A 21,242-nucleotide genomic window follows, 5' to 3' on the forward strand; every position below is an offset into this window, starting at 1 on the left:
CAAGCATTTCTGAGTTCAGGACTATAAATTTTATAAGGTGCTGTTCTTGAAATGAGCTTATGGGAAGCAGCATGTGGAGTATTTTCAATTTAACTTTGCGGAATGCGAAAAATCCATGCTGGCTATAGTATGCAGCCACTCTCTTGGCTGTGTAATAAAAAGTTTACTTGCCTGCATTGTGTTTCTTGAATAATTTGGTTAACAAAGTTTTTTAAAAAATTTCCACCCTGGTTATTTGAAGTACATTAGGTACATTATTTGAGGTATGTTAGATATCAAAGGACTCAAGTCCACTGATTTTAATAGGTTGGCTCACTAGCATTGGCTATCACCCCAACATTTTACAAAAAGATTCTTTTCAATTATTTTGCATACACTGGTGTACAGTGCACAATATAGTAAAAACAAAATAATTTTTAATATTTAAAAAAATTAAAATTACAAGTACCCAAATGTTTGTCAGTTATCCAGGGTCTTTGCATTCATTAGTCACAACACTTGAAACAGAGTTTTATTTCTTATTGAACAACTAGGTTGTCTGCACATTTTTCCTTTTAATTGTCAAAAGAGAAAAAAATGGTCAAAAGTTCTTTTTTCAACTGAAAGGTGAAATCCAGGGACCTGGAACCTTCCTGTAACAGCCAAGTCCTCTTAAGCTGCACCGTGGTTGTGGGTCCAATGAGAATTAGCATCTTTTAATTTTAAACTGTCCAGATCATGCACAGGATCATACTGCTAGTGATTTACCACATGGCTGATTCACCCAGATTGAATAGCATGCTTGTTTGTTTGTTTGTTTATTATTTTATTTATACCCTGCCCTTCTCCCCAGTAGGAGCCCAGGGTGGCAAATGTTGGCCAAATGTTGGCTCTGTGAAGCAGCAAACTCACACCTAGCCTTAAGGGTAGCTATTTCAGCCTATAAGGGGCATATTATACATCCACTGGAGTATCACAGACAGTTGCCACCTCATTTTGTGTAAGCATCTTTCCTTATCTTAAGGACTACTAGCTCTTCAAAGCTAAATAAAGTCAGAGAGCCATGTATACAGCCTATTGTGGTGTCTCCACTCTTCTCTTGGACTCTCAACCCCTGTGCTCCTCTTCACTCAACTGCTGAAAACGAAGCCAAGCACAGGAATTAATACCCTGTGCTTCTCTTTTACCTGTTTTGGTGATTTATCCCCAAACACTAGGTTTACAAAGTTTTAGAGAAAAAGAGATTACTATGATTAATTTGAGTAATAGTATTTTCTTACCTGCTAATGTAGCTGCTGCAGCTAAACCCGCTGCTGTGTATGGGTCAGCACCTGGTGGAGCAGCACTGATAATGTATGGGTTTGGCACAAAAGCAGCTGGAGCCAAGCCTGCCGAAAACACACCTGCTACAGTAATGAAAAATTAAATTTCACCAAAAACAACACATACAGTTACAACATACAAGTTGTAAATGCTTTAGTCTTAGAAATTCATGCCATCTATTGTTGAGGCGGCTTCAGAAGATAGTAGGAAGGCTAAAGTATCTCTTACTTCTCTTGTTAACGGGCAAGTTCATGCTCTACTTTCAAATGTTCATAGTTCTGAGTTACTGTTGACATTTTTATCATGCCAAATGCATTTTAAAGATATATCAATATTGCCAGAACACAAGCTTTTTTAAACTGTGTTTCTGTTGCTGTTATGTGCCTCCAAGTCGACTACGACTTATGGCAACCCTATTAAAATCCAAACATATTTCAACCAAATCTGGGTATGTAGGGTTGCATCCGAGAGTAGACCCATTGAAATCAATGGATCTGACTGAGTATGACTTAATTTAATTCAGCTGATCATTTTAGTTATCAACATGTCACATTCTTTTTTGACCAATTACCTACTTGGTTTGTCAACAGCCCAAACAAGCAAGGTTTTCATTAACAGAGAGGAGTAAAAATCATACACTTCCAATTGTTTTGCTTGTTATTTCAATAAACTTTGAAAAGCTCACCTATGTGTGGTTGCTGTGCTGCTGCCAGCGCATACTGTTGTTGCTGAGCTGCTGTTAACTGCTGGACAGTGAGAGGGTTAGTCCTCTGAAAAAGCTAAGAACAACAATTTGAACTTTTTTACATTAGCAAGAAACCCAGATTAGAATTTAAAAACCAGCTGTGTGTAGTTTTATTCATATGACTATCCAAGTTCCACAGCACGATGTAAGAATTTAAAATTGAAAGAGAATTCATTCTTATGCAATATTAGGGCAGAATTACATTATAATGAGCATGGGACTACTATTAAAAGTGGCTGCCCTGACTTGCATGCTTCCAATGTTTTTCTGTTAACATTTAGTCAAATCTACCCATGTCCTGAGGTTATCACATTGTTTGCTTCACTGCCAGTCAGTGATGTGGAATTGTTGTGGGGAATTAACCACAATTCCAGGACATGGATAAGAACAAAGGTGGGAGAAAACTCTTATGGAGCTGCCATTTCCAGTGGCAGCCTGCAATTGTCATAATTAATACTGGAGCTCCACTCTTAACGCTGCTGTATAAAAACACTAACCTGCTGCTGGGAATTGTAATCAAAGAGTCCCACAGTAGCTCCTGAAGAGTCCATTTGTACCTGATTTCCAGGATAATCAAACTGCAGAGAATCAAGACCCACTTGTTCCATAGCATCCAAATTCTGAGATTCAGAATTTGAAAATTCTTCCACTAGTGGCTTGTGGGTTGCAGGATTAGGAAGGGAAGCCAATCCTTCAGCAGTGCTTGGGTTAGGCCCCAGGCGCTCAGTTACTTCAGTTGGGGAGGCTTGCCGACTTCCAGGAGTACGACTGCTTAGAAAAGAATGAAAAATACATTTCAGCTTAATTGCTTAAACCAAGGAATATGGGGAAATGCATGCAATTAGTTTCCAGACTACATTCAAAGTGCTGGTTTTGACCTATAAAGCCTTATGTGGCTCAGCACCCCAATACCTCAAGTTACGCCTCTCTCCACATGACCCACCCGGACTCTGCATTCGTCATTTGAGGACCTTCTCTGTATGCTCCCTCCGAGGGAGGTGTGGAAGGTGGTAAAACAAGAACAGGCCTTTTCAGTGGTGACTCCCGATTTGTGGAATGCTCGCCCCAGGGAGACATGTCTGGCACAATCACTATCTGTTTTTAGGTGCCAGGTAAAAATATTTTTGTTCACCTAGGCGTTTGGAGCTTAATTTTCTGCATACTTTTAGTCAGGTGGGGATGAGTTGGATTTTGCTTTTTGTGCATTTGTTAGTATTTGTGAGTATTTAAAAAAGAACTAACATAGTAACAAGAATAATTTTACTTAATTAGTATCAGCTTTAGCTGCTTGATCTAGAACAAATAGCATACAGTTGTTCAGAATAGCATTAACCGAACAGTTTGAAATGCTCAGTGATAGAAACATGTCTATCATTCCCTCCAACAGCAAACTTAGGTGGTTGAATGCAAAAACAGCCCAATGAGGACTAAGCATGTTCAGTGGCCTCCATAAGCCACATAATTTTAAGTGTTAATTTGAAAAAGAAAATGGGAGGGGGCGGGGGGGGAGAGAGAGAGAGAAGGGGAGAGAAAATGAATTATATTATAGCACTACTGGCAGGAAAGATACACTGCAACATTCTGTTGCATGTTCCACTTGTTACTGACTGTATCTGAAGTGAATGGTCAAAACTTATGAATACAACAGTGACCTAAAGGAAAAATATTTAACACAGAGACCAACCAGCTCTGCTGAGAAGCCACTGTATCAGATTTTTCTTCTTCCCCAACTGCCATCCAGCAACAGCCATTGCACCAGACCGCAGTAGAGGGAAAGAGACTGTAACCAAGTCCACTTCACCTAGGAGACCAACAATTTTCGGCTCTTCTCCTGAACTGTTTCCATTCTAGCTGGTCATTAGAAGAATTAGTTGTCCCTCCACACACCCTCCCCACAATATCCTTGTCCCCAACAATGGAAATGAAGAAACCAAGTAATGTTTGGCCATCATAGAGAAATGCTTGAAGAATTTGCCCATCATAAGGCACAGAGTGCATTTCACAGATAGTCAGCGGATAGCATACTAGGCATGAATATGGAAGTTCCAGTTTCAAAGTTGCGCTTTAAAGTGCAAAGCGTGGCCTTGGTCAAATCATTCTCTCACTAATATACATAGACATATTGAAAGTACAATTTTGAAGCTCTTCATGCTGAAAAGAGCTATATAAAACCCAGGGTAATGTAAAGGTAGGTACTAAATGTTTTATTTCCAAACACTTGGATTTGCACCAAAAAACTTTAATCAAGTATGCTTCCAGGGTTAGCTACTCTTCCTTTCCACCAGATAAATCTGCACTGAGCTTACACTGCTGGTGTATATGTAACAGTAATATAGCAAATTTTAACGCAGGCACAGATTTATTTGACAAATTTGTCTTTAAGAATATCCTAAGAGTATGAACGAGTGCAATATAAATTTTAGTGACGAGTGCAATGCACCACATTGTATTTAAACATCAATTCTATACCCAAGGCTCTTTATTTTGTGTACACAGCACCAACCATATAAAAGTATCTCTCATGGAAATGACTTACACTACTGCATTATTATAATGTACTATATATGTGCTGAAGATAACCTGCGCATAATTCCAGTCCTTCACTAGCTGCATTGGTTTGCAGGCTCAATTCCTCACTCCTGGCCTACACATGTAGGGCTTTAAACTATGTTTAAGATCAGTTTGCCTAATGAGATGCTATGTATATGAAGAGGTTGAGTATTATGCAAAATAGGAAGGTAGACCTTGAATCATCAGTTTGAAAATGAAGTATGTTGTAAACTTAATATACAATTCAGAATTTTTATTTCTTAAAAAATATACTTGACATCTTTAGAAAAAATGTAAAGGTTTACTTAAAATCTTTGCAGTCAGCATCCATTCCATTTGGCAAACCTCTGCCATTTATTTTAGTAACATCATCATCGTCTTGTTTAAGATCTCTGTTTTTGTCCTCCTCAAATGGCGAAGCTTTGCCTTTCTGGTCTTTCTCAGGTCCATCTGTTTCAGCTTCTCTGGTGCCCTGAGGAAAAGCATATTTGATTCTGAATCTCAGCATGCAAAAGCACCACAAAATAATCTAATTCAGTATTATACTGCATGTCAACACATCAAATCAAACTGCACTTGGTAAGATACCTTGATGGAGATGCTTCAATCTCATGCAAAATATACTGATGTATGGAAGCGAGCTGCTAGGATAAACAGAAACACCCACCTTTAGCTAAAGTGGTGTGGTGAACTCATTGGCTTTGATCCAGAGTAGCCCTTCTGCAATGGTAGGGCTCTTTTCATTTGCAGAAGGCCTGGTGATCCAAGAGAACCTCCTAATCTCAGAAGGAGTAGGGGAGGAATTTTCCCCCCGATTCCCCTTGTGCCTTCTCCCGCCTGCAGCCTCCTCCCACAAGGTTCAATAGGGTCTTCCTCCAATCTTTTGGAGCAGATTTGGGGGAGGTGGGCATGCAGGAGACAACTGGTAAAAATCACCTCCTCTCATGGAATCTCTGGATCCAACCCATTAACATGAAGCTGTAGCAAGAAACCCATTTTATGCTTATTATTTTCCATTACTAACTGTTCTCCCTAAATATGGAAGTGTTAAATTAAATAAAACCACCATTTTTAAAAAAAGTACTTCAGGAGGGCTTTGCATCAGGAATACTTCTCTGATGTTTTATTTATTTATTTATTTATTTGCATTTATATACCGCCCATAGCAAGTAGCTCTCAGGGCGGTAAACAGAATAGGATAAAATACATACATCATAATAATAAAATCACAAAACATACAAGACACAATGAAAACAAAATACAATTAAACAAAATATAAAATGATAAAAGGATTAGTATTACAAGATTAAAAAGATAAAAAGATTAAAATGATTAAAATGCCTGGGAGCATAAGAAGGTCTTTATCTGGCGCCGGAAAGATAATAATGTAGGCGCCAGGTGTACCTCTTCGGGGAGGCTATTCCACAACTCGGGGGCCACCACAGAAAAGGCCCTAGATCTAGTAACCACCCTCTGGGCTTCACGATGGGTTGGTACCCGGAGGAGGGCCTTAGATGCTGAACGAAGTGAGCGGGTAGGTTCATAGCGGGAGAGGCGTTCCACCAGGTATTGCGGTCCCACGCCATGTAAGGCTTTATAGGTCATAACCAACACCTTGAATCTCGCCCGGAAGCAAATAGGTAGCCAGTGCAGGCGAGCCAGAACAGGAGTTATGTGTGAAGACCGACTGGTCCTCGTCAATAGTCTAGCTGCTGCATTCTGCACTAGCTGAAGCTTCCGAACTGTCTTCAAGGGCAGCCCTATGTAGAGCACATTACAGTAATCCAATCTCGAAGTTACCAGAGCATGAACAACTGAGGCGAGGTCGTCGCCATCCAGATAGGGGCGTAGTTGGGCTACCAAACGGAGATGGTAAAACGCGTTCCGTGCCACCGAGGCCACTTGAGCCTCAAGAGACAAGGAAGGGTCAAAAAGGACCCCCGAACTACGGACCTGTTCTTTCAGGGGGAGTGTAACCCCATCCAGAACAGGATACACATCCACCATCTGAGCGGGGAAGGCGTTCACCAACAGTGTCTCAGTCTTGTCTGGATTGAGTCTCAGTTTATTAGTTCTCATCCAGTCCATTATCGTAGTCAGGCAACGGTTCAGCACATCAACAGACTCACCTGAAGAAGATGAAAAGGAGAAATAGAGTTGCGTGTCATCAGCATACTGATGACAACGCACTCCAAAACTCCTGATGACCGCACCCAGAGGCTTCATGTAGATGTTAAAAAGCATGGGGGACAAAACCGACCCCTGAGGGACTCCACAATGGAGAGTTCAGGGTGTCGAGTAATGTTCCCCAAGCACTACCTTCTGGCGACGATCCGCGAAGTAGGAGCGGAACCACTCCCAAGCAGTACCCCCAACTCCCAACTCCGCGAGTCTCCCCAGAAGGATACCATGGTCGATGGCATCAAACGCCGCTGAGAGATCAAGGAGAATCAACAAAGTCACACTCCCCCTGTCCCTCTCCCGACAAAGGTCATCATACAGGGCGACCAAGGCTGTTTCAGTGCCGAAACCGGGCCTAAAACCGGATTGAAACGGATCCAGATAATCGGTTTTAAATTTTTCTGCAGTTTTAAATTTGAGGCTTAATGTATGTTTTAAGTTTTGTATATTGTGCATTTTTATTGTTGTAAGCCACTTTGAGACCTAGATGGTGAAAAGCAGGATACATTTTTTAAAAAACTATCAATAAAAATAAAAATTGTTCATGTTCTGGTGAGTACATCAAAGAGGTCCATAAAGAGCTTCTGATCATGGCTATTATTTTGAAGTAAATCATACTGATTTCAATTTAACAGTTTCATACGAGCAGAAACTCATGCGTCTACAGACACAATTCGTGTCTACATATTTGCTCATATATCTGGCAGGAAATACTCATATCTACACAAAATGCTGCCTCCCTCAGATCAGAATGGGAACCCAAGTTTGTTGGTCCAACTTGTTCCTAAACTAAATGCAAACCAGTGCAGCCTAATGGGAGATACAGCTTATAGTCTATAATTGTAATTTAATATTTTGTTGACATAACCAAGTTACTTACAAAAGCTCCTTTCCTAAATCGGGAGTCCAATTTATCTGCTGGAGAAGAACTTAACACATATTCTACCATGCTCACGCCAAGGCCACCACTCTCTGATCGAGGCGATAAGACAGCATTCACTTCACTGTTTCCATGAAAAACATGCCCAGACTTTCTCTGAACCATAATAGGCTGTGACATAGAGTGATCTGTTTAAATAAATAAATAAATGTTAGTAAAATGCGGCTTGAATTAATATATCATCTGAAAAAAATGTTAAGAGTTCAGTTCATGACTTTTGTTCAGTGCAGATGTTTAGATCACTTAAAGATAATGAGTGTGATTCTTTTTCCCACTAACTTCTTTCACAAGTGAGTTTCAATCACAAGTTCTTGAAATGCACGTCACTTACGAGATGCTCCCCAGGCAGTTTCTCTCCATTCATCACCAAGGAATATGCCTTTTTGTCCATCCTTTGCTGGATCATCTGGTTCCCAAAATTTTTTGGCAGGTAGCAGCTGTTTATAAAGGAAATACCGGAATTAATACTGGTTAATTTTCACTTTATTAGTAAATTATGCTTGCATGGACTTGCATATGAGAGGTGTTTATGGGAAGAAATCAGCAAGGTTTCCACCTTTGTCTAAACCTTCTTTATTAATGAAAGTTGTTATTAAGTATTAGCAATGCTCAAGGCAATTGAACAGAGATATGTTCCATTATATGTGAATGTGGTTAAATCTAGTAGTAAAATACATTAGTACATTTAGATCAGGGATGGGAAACATGTGGCCCTCCAGATTTTGCTGACTACAACACTCATCATCCCTGACCATTGGCCATCCTAGCTGGGTCTGATGGAGTCAAACAACATCTGGAGGAGCGTAAGCTCCCCATTCCTAAGTTATGTAGTTGGTAATGAGACTCCAACCTATCTCCAGTTATATAAATTAAGCGTATCTAAATTAAATAGGAATAAATGCACATTGCTGTATGGAAGATTGCAACATTACCTATTACCTTTATAAACTGCAACATGCTTTAGTGAAATGCAAAACAGAGACAAGACTCTGTTTTACAGTTCAGGACCAGCATGCATGCCTATTTAAGGGGCATAAGAATGTAATCCACATAACAAAACTCCAAAAAAGCATAAAGACATATTGGCCCCTTGTGCAAAGGCTGATTCCCAAAGTTCATTTTTTAATCACACATAAGGTTGTGATTTGGCTTTCTGGCAATATTTGTAAATTTATTTAGCATCCCATTCTACATAGACCTGGGGTTACTAATTCTAAAACAGTCTCCATTGATCACCCTCTGAATGATTCTGAACTTCTAGCACTCAACATACAGTCCTTTTCAAGCAAGTCTCTAAAATCACATATTAGAAATATGGAGCTTTATTTAGCATATCATTCTGTATAGACATGCAGTTTCCAAGCTACTAATTCTAAATCTAGGAAAATATGTCAGCTATTTCAATATATTAAAATATTCTGGCTTAAAGAAAAATATTGGCTGGAATCCTGTGCTTCTGTGTCCAACTAGAACAGATGCTGTCCTCAGTAATATAAGCTATGTTTGCTCTCTCTGGTTAAGAAACTGAATGATTAACAATATTAACAGTGCCTCATTTGACACTATTACGAGGGTTATGCGGTAGGAGGGGAATATAAAAGTTTCAAGGAACTGAGAAAGAGCTCCACGTTTACTAAAAAAAGTGTAGAACAGGAGGAAAAATGTGAAGATGTTAATATTGTTCAGTGTTTCTATAACACTGAGCTTTTGGAGACATGGTACTAAGATTTAAGTCCCTGAAAAGTGTGGCTTGAAAAGCTGATGATAACTTTGAACACTAGCTTGACATAGAATCAAATTTTAGTCAGCTGCTACATTTTCTTGCAAAACACAATCTTGCCAATGTTTTGAAAAGAGGTAGAACAAAAAAGAGTGGTAGCAATTTATGTCTGAATCAGGAAACTGTACTCTTAACGAACTGACAAGTATAGTAAAGTAACTGAATAATATGTTAAATACAGACTGGTTCATTAGTACTCCCATATCACTATAAAAGGAGTTCTAAAGCTAATGGATATTTGAAGAACTTAGGTGAAAATGGAATAATACTAGGATGTGATTGGCGCAAGCAGCCATTCCTTCAGGAATAATGCTGTTATTTATTATTTATTTTATTTGTTAGATTTATGTCCTGGCTCTTCCTCCCAGTAGGAGCCCAGGGCGGCAAACAGAAGCACTAAAAACACTCTAAAACATCATAAAAAACAAACTTTAAAATATATTACAACAAAACATTTTAAAAACATATTAAAAGCTTTAAAAACATATTAAAAAGCAATTCCAACAAGGACGCAGACTGGGATAAGGTCTCCACTGAAAAGGCTTGTTGAAAGAGGAAGGTCTTCAGTAGGCACCAAAAAGATAACAGAGTTGGTGCCTGTCTAATATTTAAGGGGAGGGGATTCCAAAGGGTAGGTGCCACTACACTAAAGGTCTGTTTCTTAAGTTGTGCAGAAAGGAACCTCCTGATAAGATGGTATCTGCAGGAGGCCCTCGCCTGCAGAGCGCAGTGATCAACTGGGTAAGATGGTGTTTCAGGTGTCCTGGTCTCAAGCTGTATAGGGCTTTGTACATCAAAAGCAGCACCTTGAACTTAGCCAGGTAGCTAATAGGTAGCCAGTGCAATTCTTTCAGCAGCAACTGACATGTTGGCAATACCCAGCCCCAGTGAGCAGTCTCGCCACTGCATTTTGCACCAGCTGCAGCTTCCAGACCACCCTCAAGGGCAGCCCCACACAGAGCGTATTACAGTAATCTAGCCTGGAGGTTGCCAGTGTATGGACATCAGTGGTCAGGCTGTCCTGGTCCAGAAACAGCTGCAGCTATCTTACCAGCCACTTAGGTCACATGGGCCTCTAGTAACAAAGATGGATCCAGGAGCACCCCCAGACTACAGACCTGCTCTTCTAGAGGGAGTACGACCCTGTCCAAAGCAGGCAACTGACCAATTATCCGAACTCTGGAACCACCAACCCACAGTGCCTCCATCTTGGTAGGATTCAGTCTCAGTTTATTGGCCCTCATCCAGCCCATCAAGAGTCCAGGTAGCGGTCCAGAGTTTCATGGCCTCTCCCGATTCAACTGTTACAGAGAAATAGAGCTGAGTATCATCAGCCTACTGCTGACACCTTGCCCCAAATCTCCTAATGACCGCTCCCAAGGGCTTCATATAGATGTTAAACAGCATGGAGGACAAGATGGTACCCTGCAGCACCCCACAGCACAACTGCCAGTGGGCCGAAAGACAATCACCCAATGCTATTCTCTGAAAATGACCATGTAAAACAGTGCCTCCGATACCCATCCCACCAAGCTGGCCCAGAAGGATACCTTGGTGAATGGTATCAAAAGCAGCTGAGAGATCAAGTAAGAGTAACAGGGGCACACTCCCTCTGTTCTTCTCCTGATAAAGGTCATCCATCAGGGTAACCAAGGCCGATTCAGTCCGATAACCGGGCCTGAACCCAGACTGGAATGGGTCAAGAAAATCTGTTTCTTCCAAGAGTACTTGCAATTGCTGCACCGCAACCCTCTTAATCACCTTCCCTAAAAAGGGGTTTTTTGCGACTGAGCAGTAGTTGTCACAAACCAATGGGTCCAGGGTCTGCTTTTTCAGGACCAGTGGAATCACTGCCTCTTTCAAGACAGCTGGAACCATTCCCTCCTGCAACGATGCATTGACCACACCCTGGATCCACCAGGTCAAACCCCCTCGGCAAGCTTTTCTGAGTTTGTCAGACCTGGCTATGGTGGCACATGTCCAAGTTACTGAAACACACTCCACGTTGGGCTACCTTTGAACAGTCTTTAAAGCTGCATTCTGGACCAACTGAAGCTTCTAAAGTTGCTGCTGGACATTTGTCCATAGGACTGCATTAAATTGTTCCTGTGACAACTGCAGTGATTACCAATTTGTTTCTGGTAACAATTCAAAATGTTAGTGATTACCTTTGAAGTCCTAAACAGTATTTTAGGGTTCATCTCCTCTCATACTCCTGCTCCCCAAGATCAGAGGGAGATATTCTTCTCTCTGTTCTGCCTAGGCTGGAAGCATAGCTGGGTGGGACAAGAAAAGAGCACTTGCCAGTGGCTGCAGCCAAATATGGGACACTATGGAACACCTTGCCAAGAGCAGTTGGGCCCCTCCCTCACTGTTTTTCACTAGTTATTGAAGATATTTTATTCTGCAGCATAGAGTTATATGGTAGACTTACAGTATTTTAACTACTGACCCCTAACTCTTTCTAGAAGTTGTTTTATATTGGTTTTATGAAACTGTAATTTTATACATTGCATACAACCGAGTAATTCATTTACGCTACGAAGATGGGACCTAAATGTTCTAATAAAACAAATTTTAGAACATGTGCATGCCTCATGCTTTCAGATACACTGAGGAAGCCCTTCTTTAGGACTGCAAAACAAAATCAAGGGTGTCTTGTGCATCTAAACTACAGAATGTTCTGTCCCACTAGACTTCTAGTGATTAGTAAAAGTGGCTTTTCCAACAAGCTTCCCTTGGAAGCCAACTGGTTTATCTTTTCCCAGATAGTTTTTCTTGATTTCAGCGATTGTATTATTTTAAGTTATGTTTGTTCACAGTTATTTTTAAGTGGGTGCCAAGTTTGGCAGAAAAGTGGTTTATAAGTTCTTAAAATAATCCATTCTATAAATTTCATCTTAAGTTATTTACCTCTCCCATTCCCCGAGATTCTAGTGCAAGAGCTTGAAACTCATGATTCATTTCATCCGCAGAGCGAACCTACAGAGAAGAAAAAAATAGATTTCATATAAAAGTTACATGTAATGCACACTATATTTTTATATTTTAAAAGTAGCTTCCAGAATTGCTACACACCTAGTTCAAGATGTCCTGTTGTTATTAATGAAGCTTTCCTAGTTGAACAGCAACAGACAATTCTCTAGAAAATTTACTTAGCGAATGAAAAGAGCTATGAAAAATATTTGAAAAAATATGTTGCGAAGTATCCTCCATGAACTCTGGGTACAACACCAACATAAATTTATACAACGAGCCCATAAACTTTCTGAAGTATAATTTATTCCAGACAATGCTACTGAGAACACTTAGAAAGATAGGAAAGCTTACAAGACCGAACAAGAAAGAGGAATAGAAATCTTATTACAATCAATTAGGTAATGCCTTGGTAAGAACAAACAAAAAATACTGAAAACCTGACTTACCAAGAGAGGACCTAACACTTGAAAATACAACCATCTTTCCACAAGCCAACCATGCTGTTTTATTTATAAATATATTTTATTAAACTTACAACTTTATTAACTAGTCACCTGTGAAAATTAATCTTTTACAATTACTTTCATATCAGTCATCTACACATTAGAAATACAAAAATGCATAAATCAATTTCCAAAACTACATATGAAAAGGATGCATTATCTTAATTTATTATTTAATTTCTTTTCAAAACTAATGCTTTCTGTACTTCTTTTACAGATGTCTTTGTGGAGCCACTCTCCCTGTCTCTGATCCATCCAAATAATCAATAAATGTTTGCCATAATTTAAAAATTGGTCGTTTTCATTTGTCCTCTCATTAACCTAATCTTATTTGCTAGTTTTTCCAATGCCGAATATACTAATTCTTAATACAAATATTTATAATATATATTCTAATCCCTTAGGTTGCATCCAATTGTATCCTTTCACAACTAGAAAGTCATTCAATTTGCAGAGGAGTCTTTGATAAAGCAAAGCAGAAGAGAAGACAAGTTTTGCCTGTTCTTTCATCTCCTTAGAACCTTCTCCCTGTCCCCCAGCACAATCTCCCAGGTTGTTCTGAAGGATCCCCCAACATTCTGGAGCAGATTTTCAGAGGAGAAGAAGGGAAAACTGATGTAAATTGCCTCCTTCCTATTCCATTAACAGGAGACCACAGGATCAAAAGCCCTTCTGCTAACAAAAGGTCGTAACATATGACCCAGAGGTCATAACCTATCTAGGCATTTTGGTTCCAAGAGGTATCCCCTAAATGATTAAAATGAATTTAAAATGATTGCAAATGGAGATTTCTAGAGATCTGGAATCTTACTGAAATATTAATATACACTAATATATACATTAAAATACTAAGGCTGCAATCCAATATACACTTACCTGGGAGTAAGTCCCCCTGAACCCAATGGAGCTCATTTCTGAGTCGACATGTATTGGATTGCAGCCTAAGATTAATATTTTGCCACAGATAATATGTATTGCATAGTATTTCTTCGTGCATTCTTCAAGTATATTTTCAAAAGATTAGTAGTATATTTCGTAACTTTATTTGGGATAATTCTCTACCTTGCTTCTCACTTAAAAGAATGCAACTGCCAGTATCAGGAGGATTCAATTTTACAGACATCAGTTTATACTACATGGCATATCTTTTAGGTTGTACAATTAGCAAGTTTCTTCTTCTACGACTACTCCAGCATGGATAATTTTGGAGTTGACTTATCTAGCACCTCTCCTAGCTTTGGGGTCTAATTATATAAAAAAGGAAAGGACCTATACCACCTATAATTTTAACAGACACATAGTGTATATTGTCCCATCACTTACAATTTGACCCATATGCTCCTGCCAAATTAACGTTATGGGGCAATCCACATTTGAAGATAGAGGCAGCCTTTTCTGTGGAGGAAGTGGTTTGACTGTGGGATTTATACATTAGATCAGCTGATAGGTTCACATGGAGATGTTTTGACATTTTCTGCCTTTCAGCTTAACTATTATTTACCAGTGGGTGCTGAATGACAATATTTTAGATTACAACACCTTCTGGTGTCTATTTACAAATGTCTGCTTTGAGCTCTTTGGCATCTCCTAAATTGTTGGAAGGACTTATTGGATCTTCTCAGAAAGCTAAATCCATTACTGCTGTTTATTGGATCTCTATAAAATAGTCATTCAGAAACCTGGAGAGTTGTGGAACAGGGAATTAGAATGTGCTATACAACCTAAACAATGGAAAATTGCTTTAGAATCTATATGGAACATTTCTCTAGATTTGAAATTGAGACTGATCCAGGAAAAATAGACGTTTCAGGTATAGTGAATTCCACAGCGTCTGTATAGGTCAGGCAGTGTCTAAGACAGATAGATGCTGGAGGTGTGATGCTGAAAAGGCCTTGTTGAGGCGTATGGTATGGGAATATCCAGTGATATATTCTCTTGTTCGTATCAATTTTGTATCGGTAAAATATTCACAGAAGTTCACATATTCCTATAGCATGAGGGTTAATGGCTGGAGAACAAAAGTGGATTTTGTGAGTCCTTATAGTTGCCAAGGCTTATACTTCGCACTTGGAAGGATAAACACCCACCATGCATTATACAGTGATCCGAGGACTTTATCATCCTTGCTATATTTGAACATATTGTTTACAAAATGCCAATCTCATCTAGATACTTATTTGGACATCTGGAAGGCTTATAGCGATTTATATGCTTAATTTCAGATGCAAGTCCTGAGAGCTATTGTATTCTGAATGTGAGTTGACAGTGCTTACTGTTATTAGGGGGAGTTTCCCTTTAACTCATAAATACACATAAATGCATTTCTAAAGCTGGATTCAACCTGACTAGAGAGCACGAATTCTCATTAAAAGGCTTTTAGTAAAATAGAGACCTTCTACCATTTATAACAAACCTGTGCAGTTGTGCAAAATATTGGTTATACAACAGAAGTGTAGACTTTGGAGCTCAGATGAAATTGTTTTAATATCAAAGGTCCATTATGAGTACACTCCCCTGCTTTGGCACTGTAGAACCATGGCCACAGACAACTTGAATACAAATCTGAAGGAGGCATGGGTTCTATTGCCCACTTCCAAAGCAGCATCTCCACCTCCTGAGATAAGGAACTAGAGCTCCAGTGGATCTCTCTGGTTGAGCCCCAAAATATGGTGAGGAAGGATACTGAATTCTATTGCATTTGTGCTTGACTGACAAACACTAAGAAATGTAAGTGATCTGCTGTACTGGGTGAAGGAATAGGTGAATACTGTGCCAGAACTGAGCTGAATAAAGGAGTGAAAAGAGCAACTATATAGGAGGTACAAGAAAACAGATGATAAAGTTAGCTCCTGCAATTAAGGAGCTGGGAGGAAGATGGCATAACAAAGGTAGCATTAGCAGGAGATATCTTACATAATACAGGGTGTTGCCTTCTTTTCATAAGAATCAATTCTGAACTGCTGAGGTTCACTAGTTGGTTTGATCTACTCCCCTCTAAACAACTGCATAGGGGTGGCTGGGGAGAAAATAAGTTCTATATAAACATAACTTTCATGAAGAATGCAATTAACACCCTGTTTGTAAGGCATTCCAAGCACCTTTTTCAATATTTACAACTGAAAAATCTAATTTACACGTGGATCTAACAACAGTTGTACTTTTGCAGTGCAGAGTGCTCTTGTGCAGCATTCCAGGGAGCCAGCAATGTCTTCTCCTAAGATATTCCATTCCACTCTGCTTCTCCCATTCCATCCCCCACCAGGAGTTAGTATTTTGTGCCAACCAAGCTGGTAAGATTTTTTTTGTACATCCGTAGACTTCAGAGTTCCCTCAAGTGTGCAGATACTTCTCTTTCTCATGGGTGGTGCTGTTCTGGCTACATACATGTTGACACTTGATAAATGAGTTGACTATTAGTATACAGAAACAGGGCCCCACACCAAAATGTTGCAGTGTATCCCTGGTGTGCATGTGTTGGCTGAGCCTGTAACTGAGGGAAATTTAAAAAACAAAAATTAGCAAGCTACTGTATCCACTGAGTATTGAACTGGACAAAAGAAGGAGGTCTGAAGGAACAATGTAAGTAGATTGACCTTTGCTGCAACCAAAGAAATGTTTGTTTGAAATTCAAACCAGGAAGATCCTGTAACCCCTACTAATGATTCTAATAAAAAAAAAGTCCAGTTCTCACAGAGGAGATGAGAATCTTCTTAGAGCTGCCTTCAGCAAGTGAAGGGTAGGCCTGTTACAAAGATAAAATTCTAAATAGCACTCTGTTGTGACTGGTGGCATGCAACTGAAGGGAGAGCTTGTATGTATACTGCATGGTCATTCTGTTGATTTCTGTCAACAGAGACTGAGATAGCAATGTCAGAGATGGAAGGCGGCTTTTCTCTTATCACAGAACAGTGCCAGCAAGTGCAGTGCATTATTTTTCTTTGGATTTATTTATTCATTTAGTAAACTATTTCTGTTTCGCCATATCATAATAATGTATCAGGATACATATCAGGATGATGTACAACATTAGAACATAAAGCACCATGAAAACAATACAGATAATCATTAAAGTGACTGGTTAATAAAAAAACAGCTGAAAAGGCTGTCGGCATAAAAAAGTCTTCAAAAAATGCTTTAAAGTAAAAAATGAGGATATCTGCCAAATCTCTGCTGGAAGAGTGTTACACAGCATGGGACCAGTGACACTAAATGCCCAACTTCTAGCTGAAGCCAGCTGGGCCTCTGTAACACGGGGACAACTACCAGTGCCCTTCCAGATCATCTCAGTGATTGAGCTGGGATATGACGACTCAGGTGGTCCTTAAAATATCCAGGACCCAAGTTGTTCAGGGCTTTATATAGCAACACAAGAGCCTTGAACATGGCCTAGTAGCATATGGACAGCCAGTGCAGATGTTTTAGCAAAGGCATCACATGATATCAGATGTCTGCCCCCATCAGCAACCTTGCTGCATTCTGCACCAGCAGAGTTTCCAGACCAGGCCCAAGGGCAGCCCCACACAGAGCACATTGAAATAATTCAGGCTTGAGGTTACCAATGCATGTACAGTGGCCAAGGGCTGTATCCAACTAATGCATCCTGTCAGCACAAGGATTTATATTTGTGTAATGAACTCCCTCACTCCTTCCTCCTCATGCATCCCCTAAATCTGTTCTGGGGTTCCCCTGAACCTCCAGAGCAGATTTGGAGGGGGGCATGAGGGCAGAAGTAATCCCAACCCAAATAGGGCTGTAGTTGGCATACCAGACAAAGCTGGTAAAACCACTCCTAACCACAGAGACCTCACTTGGAACTCTAATAACAAACATTTATCCAGGAGTACCCCCAAGCTACATACTTGTTCCTTTGGAGTACAACCCCATCCAGAACCAGCAACTGGGCTATCTTCTCAACACAGGAGCCACCTTCCCATAGAGCCTCTGTTTTCCCAGGTTTCAAACTCTGTTTATTGGCCTTCATCCAATCCACCACTGCATTAAGGTACCAGTCCAGGGCCTGCACAGTCTGTCCTCATTCAGATTTTATGGAGAAATAGGGCTTTGTATAATCAGCATACTGATGGCACCATGCTCCAGAGTTCCTAATCACCACTTCCTACTTCACAAATGCTAAATAATATTGAGAAAAAAATGGTGCTCTGAGCAAGTCCGTAGCACTTGTGCTAGGGGGTTGAACAGCACTCCACCAATGCTACTCTCTGGACTCCACAGTTAGGAATGCAACCATTGTAGTACAGTAGGACTGATCCTACTGAGGATACCATGGCCAATGGTATCAAAGGCTGCAGAGAGATCAAGTAAGAGTGAACAGAGTCACACTCCCTGTCACTTTTCCTGATACAGGTTATCCATCGGGGTGGCCAGGGCTGATTCAGTCCTGAAACCAGGCCTAAACCTAGACTGAAGTAGATCCAGATAATCAAGGTCATCTAGGAATATTTGAAGTTGCTCTGCAGCCAACCACTCCACCACCTTCCCCCCAAAAGGGGTATTGGCAACTAGCCAATAGTTATTACACACCACTGGGTCCAGGGTGGGTTTTTTAAGCAGCAGCTACACCATCACATCTTTAAGGCCATCTGTCACCTCCCCATCACACAAGGATGAGTTTGCATCACCCTGGACTCTGGCTGGCTTTAACCAACCAGGAAGGGCAGAGATCTAGAGGGTACAAGGTCAGATGCATCACTGCAAGTATCCTGTCCACATCATCAGAATACATTAATAGGAAATGATCTTGTAACTGGGCCAGATATAGCACTGGACACCTCAAATGGATTTGCCATAAAGTAGCATCCAAGTTGCTATAAAATCAAGCAACTCTGTGCTCAAAGTGTCTTTCAAACCAATCAGCTAGTCACTATGTACTCCAGCAGTTCATCCCCTGAATCCGGGATAAAAAACATCTAGACCACATGGTATGAGTGAATGGAAATCATTCATCTAGAAGTAAAGTATTAAGAGTCAGGCCTGCTACAAACAACATAGTCTTATCCTGTGTTCTTGTTCTCCATGATGTTGGTGGCAAAGAACCTTGAGAAATAGAAATTATATATACACTTCAAGTAACCAAAGTCATTCACATATATTCTTAGTAATCCTCACAAACAGCCCTGGGAAAGTCAGGGAGGGGGAATTGATGTAGTTCAGTGATTGAACACATACTTTGCACGCAAACTTTCAATTCCTGGTGTTTCCAGATAGGGCTGCGAGTAACTCCTGACTGAAATCCTGGAGAGTCGCTGCCTGCCTATGTTGACAGTTGAGCTATATGGACCAGCTGTCTGTATAAAAACAACTTTGTTCCTAAGGTATACCAGTATTATCACCTCAATGAAGAAGTAGGGGCTGGTGCCAAGGCTGAAGGTTGTATCCAATGCTCTGCACACTTAGTTAATTGATGTAATGAGACTTCTGTTTCCTCCCCGCCCAACACTTCCCCCAAAACTGCCCCAGAGGATCTCCCCAAACCCTCTGGGGCAGTTTTTGAGGGCATGCAGGAGGCAGGAAAGAAAGAGGAAGTCATTTTTATTAATTATTTATTAAATGTCTATCCCGCCCTTCTTCCCAGAAGGAGCCCAGGGCAGCAAACAAGGAACAAAACTCTAAAAGCGTCTTTAAAACACCTTTTAAAAAAGCTTTAAAAACATCTTAAAAAGCAATTCCAACAGACAGACAGACTGGAACCAGGTCTCTACTTAAAAGGCTTGTTGAAAGAGGAAAGTGTTTAGCAGGCACCAAAAAGATAACAGAGACGGCACCTATCTAATATTTAAGGGGAGAGAAATCAAAGGAGGGGTGTCACAACACTAAAGGTCCGCTTCCTATGTTGTACGGAGCTGACTGTGAGGCGTCCTTCCCTGGCTCTCCCTGTCAGGTTCCTACCTGCTCGTGGTTACTGCCTGTCACTAGGCACCACCAGGGACTCCACCAGTCCGGACCGCTCTCTCTTATGGTTTCTCTCCCCGCTCTAGGCAACCACCAGTAACGTCCCAATACTAGTATTCCCAGAGACTCTGAATACTGGTATTGTTATTCTCTTCACCGCTGCCACCATTTGTTACAGTTCCCCTTCAGCCTTGGTCATAACCTTACCCTCCCTTCTGGTCTGTGAAACCCCAGCCAAGGATCAGGCCTTTGGTAAACCAAATTAAGTATTTATTACAGATAACAAAGCTAACAAGATTAACAAGATTTCTTCTTAAGGCACATAAGCATATGGTTTTACTCAATACTAATCCGAACTCCACCTCCCTCCTGGTAAACAACTCTCTAAACCCCACCAAGCAACCCACTCAGTTCTCTTCTCCCCCCCAGATTCCACTCTCACTCTTCCTTTTACACGTTCAGCCATTTTAAACACTCAGCCAATCATCTAGCATTCTACTGCCCATTCACTCCCCCTCCTCTTTCACTCCACTTACCATGTATCTTCTAAACAACCAACACTTACCATATATACATTAATATAGGAACATCACATTTCCCCCCCCCTTAAAACAACGGCAGAGTATTATTCCTGTTCCAGGATTTATACGTCGCGTTAACAAATAAAAGTCTCTATGGGGAAAATGTCTTTCTTTGTTCCTCTGTCTGGTCACATCACTGCAGTCCCAGCCACTTGCCTGGAAAGTCCATCGGCCAGTACATTGTCCTTGCCTTTGATGAACTGGAAGTCCACTTGATAGTCCTGTAGGGCCCAGGACCACCTTTGCAGCCTAGTGTTATGGTTTTTCACAGTCTGCAACCATAACAAAGCCCGATGATCCGTAGTCACTGTGAATCTTCGTCCCCACACGTATGGGCGCAACTTGTTCAGTCCCCACATGACCGCTAGGCACTCCTTCTGGACCGACGAATAGTTTTTCTCCCTCGGCATCAGCTTGCAACTCAGGTACGCCACTGGATGTCTGGTGCCTTCTCTCTCCTGTAGCAAGACGACTCCCAGCGCCAGGTCCGACGCATCTGTAGCCACGATGAATGGTTTCTCATAGTCTGGTGCTATTAATATGGGTCCTTGGCACAAGGCTTGCTTCAGTAGATCAAAAGCCTTCTGACATTCATCCGTCCATACCACATGCTCAGAACACTTCTTCTTTGTTAATTCATGCAAGGGGATAGGCCACAATTGCACTGCCTCTACCTTGCTCCATAAGGGGGTGATTTTCCCACTCCCCACCTTATGTCCTACACAGATTACTTCACTCACAACTTTCCCATTCACACGGTATGGCATAGATC

At 40.7% G+C, this 21,242-nt stretch overlaps 1 protein-coding gene across 19 annotated transcripts in view; it reads right to left on the reverse strand.

Annotated features, from left to right (window-relative positions):
* Positions 1–21,242, reverse strand: part of PUM2 (pumilio RNA binding family member 2) — a 107,781-nt gene that overhangs the window by 53,829 nt on the left and 32,710 nt on the right. For 8 of the 19 annotated variants that reach the window (XM_061622670.1, XM_061622665.1, XM_061622662.1 and 5 more), the window contains exons 2-8: positions 12,412–12,480; positions 8,050–8,155; positions 7,659–7,846; positions 4,903–5,069; positions 2,545–2,818; positions 1,988–2,081; positions 1,260–1,385 (exon numbers count right to left, since the gene is read on the reverse strand). In XM_061622670.1, the coding sequence (XP_061478654.1) occupies positions 1,260–1,385; positions 1,988–2,081; positions 2,545–2,818; positions 4,903–5,069; positions 7,659–7,846; positions 8,050–8,155; positions 12,412–12,480 (1,024 nt within the window). Of the gene's footprint in view, positions 1–1,259; positions 1,386–1,987; positions 2,082–2,544; positions 2,819–4,902; positions 5,070–7,658; positions 7,847–8,049; positions 8,156–12,411; positions 12,481–15,893; positions 15,913–21,242 lie in introns of those variants that run through there. The other 11 variants (XM_061622663.1, XM_061622681.1, XM_061622680.1 and 8 more) reach the window with 5 other exon arrangements.

This window comes from Rhineura floridana, chromosome 4, assembly GCF_030035675.1.
Source record: "Rhineura floridana isolate rRhiFlo1 chromosome 4, rRhiFlo1.hap2, whole genome shotgun sequence".
Classification (NCBI taxonomy): Eukaryota; Metazoa; Chordata; class Lepidosauria; order Squamata; family Rhineuridae; genus Rhineura; species Rhineura floridana.